The sequence below is a fragment of the Pogoniulus pusillus genome, chromosome 11, assembly GCF_015220805.1.
Source record: "Pogoniulus pusillus isolate bPogPus1 chromosome 11, bPogPus1.pri, whole genome shotgun sequence".
Lineage (NCBI taxonomy): Eukaryota > Metazoa > Chordata > Aves > Piciformes > Lybiidae > Pogoniulus > Pogoniulus pusillus.
The window spans coordinates 18,333,647-18,345,063 of record NC_087274.1 but is presented as its reverse complement, the minus strand read 5'-3'; the positions used below and the strand labels follow the sequence as shown (position 1 = coordinate 18,345,063).

The following is an 11,417-nucleotide window of genomic DNA, read 5'->3' as shown; positions in this document are numbered from 1 at the left end:
GTGGACCAAAAGCCTCTCTCTCAGCCGTTGCGCTGTCGCTCCGCTAGAGGGCGCTGCAGCGCTGCTGTTCCGGTCGCGCTTCGCTCTGGCCGTGCTGCCGGGCGGGCAGTGAGGGCTGTCGGGAAGGAGACTGTGTCATGGCGGGCAGCGGCGCGGCTGGCGCTGAGGCCTTGTGCGGTCCGGCTGCCGGCGGGCTGGCCCTGCTCGGCCTGGTGCCCAGCGCTCCCAGCTGCCCGCACGGTGAGTCGGGCGGCGAGAAGGCTGCCTGGGTGGGATGGGAGTGCGAGGCTGGGCGGGGCACACATGGCGCTGACTGAGGTGGCCCCGGCTCCCGGTGGGTCGAGGCTTGACACCTCTCTGAATGTCTCTGTTTCTCAGCCTCAGCTGTTTTCCACACCGAGAGATTACGTTTTACAGCGGGCGTTGTTAATGCTCTATTCTAGGAGTTTGGCACTTGCGGTGGAGGCGTTAAAGCAAGGGTGTTGGTGTTCCATGTGGCATCGCATAATGGCATTAAAGCAAGGGTGTTGGTGTTCCATGTGGCATCGCATAATGGCATTAAAGCAAGGGTGTTGGTGTTCCATGTGGCATCGCATAATGGCATTAAAGCAAGGGTGTTGGTGTTCCATGTGGCATCGCATAATGGCATTAAAGCAATGGTGTTGGTGTTCCATGTGGCATCGCATAATGACCTTTGTTCTTTAGGTCCTGCCCTCCTCTTTGTAAAGACCAGCCAAGGAAAAGAGGAAGGAAGGAGATTTTATGCTTGTTCAGCTTGTAGAGATAGAAAAGATTGCAGCTTTTTCCAGTGGGAAGATGAAAAGGTAAGAGAGCACCACTTAATACTGGTATTGAGTGATATCTTAGAATGGTTCAGCTTGGAAGGGACCTCAAAGATCATCCAGTTCCAACCTCTGCCACAGGCAGGGACACCTCCCACTAGAACAGGTTGCTCAAGGCCTCATCCAACATGGCCTTGAACACCTCCAGGGAGGGAGCATCCACAGCCTCCCTGGGCAACCTCTGCTAGTGTCTCACCACCTTCACTGGAAAGAACTTCCCTAACATCCAGTCTAAATCTCCCCCTGCCAGTTGAAACCTATCACTCCTCGTGCCTCATACTCCAAGACCTTACAGATAGTTTCTCCCTAGCCCTTCTGTAAGCCCCCCTCAGATACCGGAAGGCTACAAGGTCTCCATGAAGCTTTCTCTTCTCCTGTCTGAAAAGCCACACTCTCATAGCCTGTCATCATAGCAGAGCTGCTGCAGCCCTCTGAGCATCTTTGTGGCCTCCTCTGGACTCTCTCTGCCGGTTCTATGTCCTTCTTGTGTTAGGCATCCCAGAACTGCACACACTACTCCAGGTGGGGTCTCAGAGAGCAGAGTAAAGGGGCAGAATCCCCTCCCTTGCCCTGCTGCCCACGGTGCTCTTGCTATAGCCCAGCACACAGTTTGTGTCTGTGCTGTGTGCATGCTGCTGGCTTATGTTGAGCTTTTCATCAACGAAGACCACTAGGTCCTTTTCCTCAGGGCTTCTCTCCAGGCATTCGCCATCTAGCCTGGTTTTGTGCTTGAGATACCTGTTTGGTTTCTAATTTCCCATGCACATGAATTTTACAGGTGTCAGAAACTAGGCTTGCAGCACGTGAAGAATATAACAGAACCCATCAGCCTTCTCGTACACACAGACAGAATGTGGAAAGGTATTTTTATGTCTCAAGTAAAAATTAAGTCACACAAGTTTAGGCACTCTGAATGTAGAGATCACATTTCAGGATTCTTTAAAATGTGGAAATGTGCCAGAAAGATTTGGAAAAATACAAACTGTCTGCATGAAATATGTAATTGGAGCATGGTGTTTCCAAACCGGAACCTGTATCTTTCCTTTTTTAAGTATGTATGGCTGTTTACATTAATTCTCATAATATGCTAACAATAAGTCTGTAGCATCACAGTGTGCAAAAAGTAACAGCCTTATTAACACGGAAAAGAAGCAGAAGCAACATAGTAGCAAATTATGTCTGAGTTTGCCTATAAACACACAGGAGTCCTTCCAGGTGGGAGTATGGGTTCTTCACCCTGTAATGTAGTTATTTTACAGCGATTCCAAATATGTTTGGCCAGTCTATTATATGCACCTCAAAGTGTGCTTTGAGTATTCTTTTTCATAAGTATTATCTCATACAGTTAGGTACTGGAGTTTTCCAAAGAGCAGCTTAAACTACCTTGCCTGTGTAAATGTCTGAACTCAAAAAAACAAAATCCTTTTTGTAACTCCCCTTCACATCTTTTATAGAAGTCTTTTCAGTTTGGTCCCTGTTGTTGCTTGTGTTTAAAGGTACAAGAATTTTGTTCTGTTGCCATTAGCAAAGAGGAGGTTTTGCCAGGAGTGCCAGCAACTGCTATTGCCAGATGAATGGGGAAAACACTCAAACCACCAGCTGCTTTGTGATATCTCCACTGCCCAGTTACAAAGTCCCAGCCAACTTTTGTATCCACTGGAGAATAAAAAAACAAATGCACAGTATTTATTTGCAGACAGGAGTTGCCAGTTCCTCTTGGATCTTATTGTTGATTTAGGATTCAGACGAGTGCTCTCTGTTGGGACACCCAGGTGAGAACGGTTACACTTTCAGTAGACAATTGCTGCTCTTCTAAATCATATTTCTGTCTCAAAATTGTGCAGCTTACTAATGTTTAAGAAACCAGTGGTTTTTTTCACAGTAAGAACTTCACCATGCTTTAACTGAGTGAAATTACCCAATTCTCTAGTGAAGTCTTGAGTTGAGCTTATATGATACAGGAGAGGAATGTAGCTGTATTGCATGTAGCACACTTGCTTTAAGTGTCCTGTTTTGTTTCTTGCTCTGACAATGAGTTTCTTTGGGAGCTTTTTGTTCATTTCATCTTTCAAGTCTAACACAAGTTTCTAACTTTAAATATTGACCGAACAAAATCGTCCAAATTTGGATTACTCCATTTTCTCTATCTTTTTGGTTTTAGGTTTAGTAAAGTGCCAGGCATTCTTGTCTTGCCAAGATAATTTTCTGAAGACAGTGATTATCTGTTAAATTTCTTTGCTCCAATTATACTTCAGGCTTCATGAAATGATCCAGTCAAAAGCATCAAAAGAAGAAGATTTCGGGGTTAGAAGCCTTCTCCTAGATATTGATTTCAGGTAGATTGTAACAAAACAAATGTTTCTCTCTCTGAGGAATATGTACAAATATTTGTGTGCTTACTGCTTTAAAAGATAAGCTCATGGTTGTTTTCCCTTTCCTGACTTTGCATCTCTGTTCCTCCACACATACACAAGTGATAAGCACTTCATGAAAAAAGTAATAGTACTTCATAATTCTCAGTGTTGATTTGTGCAGTCAAAACCCAAACAAACTTCTTAAGGCCTTGTTTTCACTGTAGATGCCCCTTAGGGCAGGCTATAAATTATTTATATATTAAAAATTATTTTGCAGGTATTCACAGTTTTATACAGAGGATGAATTCTGTCACTACAACATGTTTAATCATTACTTTTTTGCTGGAGAGGTAAGACCAAATAGTTCTTCTGTGTATTGTAAAGAAATGGAGCTGTTCAAGGCAAGATTGGACGTGGCACTTGGTGCCATGGTCTAGCCTTGAGCTCTGTGGTAAAGGGTTGGACTTGATGATCTGTGAGGTCTCTTCCAACCCTGATGATACTGTGATACTGTGTGAAATGCATGTTGTTGATGCAGCGTTTTGTAAGAAAGTCATGGCCAGTCTCATAGAAGACATTTATCATGAGATAAAAATGGTCAGTGGTACTGGAAATAAGAATAAAGAAAAACAGTAATTCTCTTCCACTTGATTTAAAGATAACATGGCCTATTAAAATCTTGCTAGCTAATGTTACTGCTGCTTTTATTAAAATGACAGCTTGGTGTTTGGTAATTGCTTTCAAGTCTTAGCCCTGTTCTTGAGTTGCTACAGCAGAATTAGTTGTTTTAGTCCCAGCCTTTACTTTGCTTTCTTGCTATGAATAAAATATATTTTCCAAGACAATTACCCTTAGGAAGAAGACTATCCTAGGAAGTTTGAACTGCAGCTCTGATGCATTATCTCTAACTGAATGGGGCACCTGTTTCGTTGCTTGAAATCTAGTTGGTTGGGTTTTTTCTAATGCTGTGCAAGAAGAAAAGTTGATATTTCTGAAATATTTCAGAGACAAGGTTGTAGTTTTTGAATCTGTATTTCTGGAAATTAACCTCTGGTTCTTACAGGCTGCACGTGAAACTTGCAGGAAATTCTTGTGTCAAGAGGATGGTGAAAGGGTCATCATGGTAACTGATCCTCCTTTTGGAGGTTTAGTGGAGGCACTGGCTTCTAGCTTTAAAAGGCTGATGGCAATGTGGCAGGACACAGAAAAAGAAGGTATTTATTGCAACCAGATAGATGTTGAGTTGTAACATCACTGTGAGAAAAAGCACCTATTTAAAAGTCTAATTCTAGACGCTTACTGAATGTGAACACACTCATGCTACAGTTTTTAAAGACAAGCTACAAGCTACAAGTTATATAGCTACTCTCCTGATACTCCAATAGTGTTCAGTTCTTTAAATCTCTCTTAAAAAATATTTATGTTTGTTTTTATAAATTTGCTTCAAATTAAAAAGGACTTTAAAGGTATGGAAGAATAAACTACCAGGCTAATAGCACTTCTTACCAACTTAGGCGGGTGACGAGAGTTTCTCCTTGAGCTGCCCAGGGAAGTGTTGGAGTCACTGACCTTGGATGTATTTAAGAGTCATTTGGATGTGGTGCTTAAGGCTATGGTTTAAGGTGAATTTTGTAGAGCAGTGTAATAGGTTGATCTTGGTGATTATAAATCAAGTACTAATAAACCTAGCTTTGTTGCTTAAAGTAATTAGTTGTTATTTCTAGCATGGCATACATATCTTGATGTATCCAGAACTGTTTGCTGCAAATTTTCTATACTTCTTTTACCTTGTTTTACTTTAATGTACATCTAAATCTTTTCATTCCTAGATCCTGTCAGCCAAGAGATGCCCATGTTCTGGATATTTCCATACTTCTTTGAGTCTCGTATTCTTGAATTTTTCCCAAGCTTCACTATGATGGATTACCAGGTATGAGTGAACCCAGTGAATCTGTTACATGTCAGTTGTGGGACTATGAAACAGTGATTTGGCATCAGTATCGTATCTGTTCTAGGAGTTGTTAAGGAATGTGCGTATCAGTGACTTTGGAGAGCTCAATCAGGGGCATTCATGGTGTTGAAATTTTATGTTCTCATATAACAACTCTGTGTAAAGTTTGACATGGAAGCAAGGTATTTGTATCTTCTAGAATGGAGATTTGGGAAAGAAAATTTGCTCCTGCTCAGAGATGAGAGGTAGGGAAGTTTGTTGGTCATGAGGCCAACAGGCCAAGAGAAGTCAAGAGAGGCCTAGAGGTCTTGGGCTCTCTTGCCTGCCAGTGGCAGCAGTGTGCTCTTGTGACCCGGCAGGCCAAATAGGTTCCTGGGGTGCATTAAGAAGAGTGTGTCCAGCAAATCAAGAGAGGTTCTTCTCTCCCTCTACTCTGCCCTGGTGAGGCCTCAACTTGAGTACTGCATGCAGTTTGGGGATCCCCAGTTTAGGAGAGACAGGGACTCTGCAGAGGGCCAAGAGGATGATTAAGGGACTGGAGCACTGCCTTATGAGGAGAGGCTGAGGGAGCTGGGGCTTTTTAGTCCGGAGAAGACTGAGAGGGGATCTAATAAATGTTTCTAAGTAACTGAGGGCTGGGGGTCAGGAGAGGAGGGACAGGCTCTGCTCACTTGCTCCCTGCAATAGGACAAGGAGCAGTGGATGGAAGCTGCAGCACAGGAGGTTCCAGCTCAACACAAGGGGGAACTTCTTTCCTGTAAGGGTCCCAGAGCACTGGCACAGGCTCCCCAGAGAGGTTGTGGAGTTGTCTCCTCTGGAGCCTTTCAAGGCCTGTTTGGATGTGTTCCTGTGTGACCTGAGCTAGATTGTATGGTCCTGCTGTGGCAGGGGGGTTGGACTTGCTGAACTCTTTGGGTCCCTTCTAACCCCTGACATCCTGTGAGCCTGTGAGTTTTGCGACAAGTCTCTGAAGGCAATGCTGGAAAAAGCTGTACTGATTGGATTTGCACCTTGGTAATTATTCTGAGACAGATTAAGATGTACATCAGCTCTTGTACTTCCAGACAGACCAAATGGTATAGTTCATTTTTGTTCTTAGTGGGTTGCTCTTTTGCTGAGTAACTGCAATATTATCTTGGATATCCCATACAAAACAGCACAAAGGCATAAGCAGAGTAAGATCACGGTGCATTAGAAACTGAATTTCTTCAGTCTAGCCTTGTGCTATGGTTGCACAAGCTTAAAAATAAATGAGACAATACACTTGCTGTAGAATTTGTAATCTAATTAGGGGTTAGTCTATAGAGAAATTCTTACAAGGCCACATGTAATAAATATGTAAATCGTTCTGCATGTGCTTAGCATTCAATTTAAGACTCCTTTTGCCTGATGTTATTTTTCTAGGTAGACTATGATAATCATGCACTTTATAAGCACGGCAAGACAGGTCGTAGACAGTCTCCTGTCCGTATCTTCACCAACCTCACCCCAAGGATGATTGTGCTTCCTGTAGAAGAGGGTTATAGGTAAGATGTGTTAGCACTCGCATGACTGAAAGTCTGTCCTTGATTATGGCATAAGGTTTCTAAAGCACACTAGGATGGTGCTGGTCAGTATTGTCATGCCTCACTCTTGGATGCTCGGCTCAGGAGTGCATCTCTTTTTCTCATTCTGAGGTCACATGTTTTATGATGTCTGTTTAGGAGAGCTGGATAACTTAAAAGCAGATTGCATTTTCCAGTGTGAAATTGCGGGATACCTTAGCTTGTCTGCGTGCCTGATAATCAGCTTGGCTGAGACAGTTGATAAAACAAACACTAAGAGAAGTATCAAGACCAAAGAATCAGAATCACAGAAACATCAAGGTTGGAAAAGACCTCAGGATCACTAAGTCCAACCTATAACCGTACTCTACAAGAGTGAATTTGGCTTAACTCACTGCTGATAGTGTTACTAATTTCAATTCAGGCACCTGAACTTTACTATTTGGGAGTACCAACTAAAGGATTATGAAGCTTTGGGCCTAAGTGGCGATTTTATGTGTCAAAAACAATTTAGCAAAGTGTTTTTGCAGTCCTTACATTGTTGAGTTTGTATGAAACCCATTTCTCTTGCTGTGTGAACAAATAGTGAACCAGTACAACTGTATTTTTTTTCTCCAGGTTTTGCACTATATGCCAGCGTTACGTTAGCTCTGGTAACCAGCACTGTGAGATATGCAACTCCTGTACATCAAAAGTAAGCATCCTGACTGCTTTCTGCATGACAATTTTAGCAATAGTCAAAAAATAATTCTTGGTAACTATTTGCTCTGGTAAAAACTTATTCTGATACTGCTTTCCTTGGGAAACTCCAAACAGTTCTGTTTTGTGGACTTATTGTTATAACTTCAAAGGACACAATTCATAATCCACTGGGAATTAATTTATCTTTCCTAGATTTCTGTGTTGGACAAAGGATGAGAAAAGTTTACTACTTAGCACTTACATTCATATCTCCTTCATCAGAGGTCTCTTGACACAGACATTTGTTGTATTTCAAAGTTGTAGAACTTGCTAGTTTCAAAATACAGTCATTTTGTCGCAGCTGTCACAGATTCTCAGGACTCCTGTTTCTAAGTTTCTCTTGTTCCTACAGAGGACCTGTTTCTGTAAATAATCAGTACCATACATCACTACTTCAGTATCAAGATCTAACTGATGGGCTTCTTTAAAACAAGCAAACAATGCCATGTTTTCATCTTTTGTAGGATGGAAGACGATGGAAACATTGCTTTCTTTGCAAAAAATGTGTAAAACCCTGTAAGTACAGAAAGAGACTTCTGGAAATAAAAGAGCACTTATTGTTTAAGGCATAGTCAAAAAAAAAATGAAATTACAAACCAGAAGAGAAAATATTTCATCAAACAGCGTCAAGTTGTGCCAGGGGAGGTATAGGCTGAATGTTAGGAAGAAGTTCTTCACATAGAGAGTGATTTGGCATTGGAATGGGCTGCCTAGGGAGGTGGTGGGGTAGCCATCCCTGGAGGTATTGAAGAAAAGACTGGATGAGGCACTTGGTGCCATGGTCTAGTTGACTGGATAGGGCTGGGTGCTAGGTTGGAATGGATGATCTTGGAAGTCTCTTCCAACCTGGTTGATTCTATGATTCTAAAGGAATAAAATGTAATCATTCAGAAGGCACAAAGTACAGGGAAAAAAAATCAGTTTCACAGGAATTGTCATTTGATAATTGCAGTACGTGATAACTTCTCAAGTCACTTTAAATCCCAGGAAGACTTGACTATTTTGATTTGTCACATAAGTGTTTTCTGATTTTGGTAAACTTTTTTCATTAGCATAACATTTAAAAAGTAAAATTAGGCAGTAACTAAAATGTTTGAGGCATGATTGAAGTATGGTTCATACACACAGGCAGTTGTGTTTGTATCTTGTGTTTAAATAGATGAAGCAATTCTTTTTGTTATTAATACAGAAATCACCATTTTTAAGTCCCTTTTAATATCTAGACTGTTCTTCATCTTAAGATCAGCGAACTTAATATATAATATAGTGATCTTCTATGGTAATTTAGTAGTTCTAATGGTAAAATAATTTAGTTCTGTTGAAACAGTTGCACAGTTGCCTGGCTGCCTTGTGATAAGAGACCAGAAATGTGACTTAAACCCACCTCTGCAAAACTAAACCAAAATTAAACCCCAGGTGATACAGCCTGTGTGTAAAACAGATTCAGAATGGTCATTGTAGACCCATTCAGGATCACAATTCATCTTCTTTATTTTGCAGCTTGGTTTCACTGTAACAACTGCAACTGCTGTGCTCTCCCAACCCATGCTTGTGAGAAGGCTGCTGCTGCTGGCTGTTTTGTTTGTGGCCAGGCAGGTCACAAACGCAGTACTTGTCCCAGTCTCTCCTGCAGCAGAACAGCTTGCCAGTAAGTGTGATACTGCACTAATAATGATGAAAGATACCTTTCAAATGAGAATGGATCTTATTTCATGGAAACATATGAGATAGAGATGATTTTTGGCTTTGATTGGTGTTGTCAGCCATCACTATTGCTGACTTGCTGTGGTGTGTGTATACTGAAGGAAGGAAGGATGTGACAGCAACCAGGCAAGTCACTCACTGTGGCTCCCTGTTCCTTAGCTATGGCTTTTCTTTCAAGTTTGGTTTATATGAACCTTGGATTTGTTGAGTGGTACATGGGATAACTGTCAAGGAGATTCATAATTAACAAAACACATTTTGTGATGGTTTGGGAGTTATCTGCCCCCCATGCTTTTGTGAAATCACCCACACTAGACTCAGATGGCTGGAAGTTAATGAACAAAGCTTTTCATTCACAGCTTAGCACAATATACAAGCAGCTATTTACAATATATTACAAATATATACAGAAATCTACAAGTTAAAAGTAATACAGAAACACAATACCCCTCCCAGAAATCAGAGTCACCAGGAGGGCCTCCCAACCACACTTTCACTTTCTTTCCACCTGTCTACCGTATCACAAAGTTCACCATAAGTGCAAAGTTGAGTTTGGAGAATTGGCAAGGGGAGTTAGAAGGAGAATTAGTTACACTTAGTTACATCCAAGCCGAAGAGAAACACACACTCCAACAGATAAGAGACTCTCTGTCTTAATTATGTTTGTGTCCTCGTTTTTATACATCTCAGCAAGCCTGTGAGTGAAGTAGACATCACCATTGTTTCCTTTTCACAGCCTGTAATCTGATTTTTCTCATTAAAATATTCTAATTTGCCTCAAACTAGCACACATTTTTAATCCCTTCAAATTCTTCATGGAAGGGGAGAGAAGAGTTTCTATACTGGTTTTATTGCTTCCTGTCTCTTCTGCTTACTCTTTGGTTGTTTTTTTTTAGTTTGGTGGGGTTTTGTTTGCTTGCTTTCCTTTCAGTATTTCAGGTGCTCTCTGTAAATACAGTCTTAAATCTCATCATTAGAGTCACATTAAGTAGTTTTATTCTGCCATGATTGTGCTCCAGTGACATACACAAGCACATAGTAGTGTGTAGCAGTCTTCAGATAGCACTGAGAAGAGGATCTGCTAGGAGATGATCCAGCAGGTGGCTCAGTCGTTCTGAGGATCGCTCAGGATAGTTGACCTGTCCTTATGTAGCTTCTCAGGGTGGGTTTATTTGTGATTTTTTACATAAATGGCTGCAGCATTGGAAATGCAAATCCTCCCTCCCTACAGATGTACTGCTGTGGCTTGGCAAGCTTTGGGTAGTTAACCTCTTGGCTCAGTGTCAAGAGATTCACTAAGTGCATTTCTTAAGTTTTCTATGTCCATTTAAAGGTAAATGAAAAATAAGGGCAGTAAAGTGGGCAAATATTATTAGGAAGTTTAAATGTCAAAACATTTTAAGATGGAATGCTCCTTGTGTATTTTGTGACAGTACTTCTGAGCTCACATGCTTATATGGAGAGGTTATTTAAAATCCCAGCAAATGCAGAAATAAATTTTCTTTTTTATTCTAACCTGTGTGTTCATTTCTTTTTGCTTTTACAGAGCTGACAAAAAGCAAAGGCAGAAAACTACTCAAAAGAAGGTAAAGATGGGGATCCATAAAAAATCAGCTGTGAAGCATACAATATTCTCAGGGAAGAAAGTAAAGAATAAAATAAAAAAGACATGACTTTGCTTGCTGATACATAAGTATTAATTTATTCTTTATTCTAAGTGTGAATATTAACATCTAAAATAAAACCTGATTGAATTAAAAATTGCAGTTCTTCATTAGTAGCTCCAAAAAACTGCTGAGTAAACCACACACTTGCCATGTGTTTGTCTTGTAACAGCTTGGTGTGCTTAGGATTAACAATTTGATTTAGGAGGAGTACTGGTGGGAGGTATACTGGTGGGTACTCTGGTTTTGTCTTAAGTACTGGGGGATGTGGTGCAAGGAAGTAAGTGAGGTGAGGTGCCAGGGAGGCACAAATTCTTAGGAATCCAAGTTCTATGTTCCAGTCCTCTCAGAGTATGGGTTTGAATTTTCCATCCATATAGAAGCTTAAGTATTTAATAAACTTGGGGGGGGGGGAAAGTTACCCTGTAATAGGTTTTGAACTACTTAAGTTTTAATACTTTTAGTTTGGCATTGACAGAGGTGGGTTGCACTGTGAAAATGATTTCACTGTACGGTGCAATGCATTCTTGATTGTAAACATAAGAAAAAGGTTTGCATCGTGGGAGGGAATTGCAATCATGCAGTTAAAGCAGCATTTGTTTTGTGCTTACCCCAGT

At 41.1% G+C, this 11,417-nt stretch overlaps 1 protein-coding gene across 1 annotated transcript; it reads left to right on the top strand.

Annotated features, from left to right (window-relative positions):
- Positions 1–111: 111 nt before the first annotated feature.
- Positions 112–10,897, top strand: ZCCHC4 (zinc finger CCHC-type containing 4). Its single transcript, XM_064151322.1, has 13 exons — positions 112–240; positions 706–824; positions 1,621–1,703; positions 2,339–2,614; positions 3,098–3,178; positions 3,474–3,546; positions 4,260–4,410; positions 5,026–5,126; positions 6,552–6,673; positions 7,310–7,385; positions 7,897–7,948; positions 8,933–9,080; positions 10,683–10,897. Exons 1-13 carry the CDS (start codon positions 138–140, stop codon positions 10,807–10,809), a joined length of 1,512 nt encoding a protein of 503 aa, XP_064007392.1. The 5' UTR covers positions 112–137; the 3' UTR covers positions 10,810–10,897.
- The last annotated feature ends 520 nt before the right edge of the window (positions 10,898–11,417 follow it).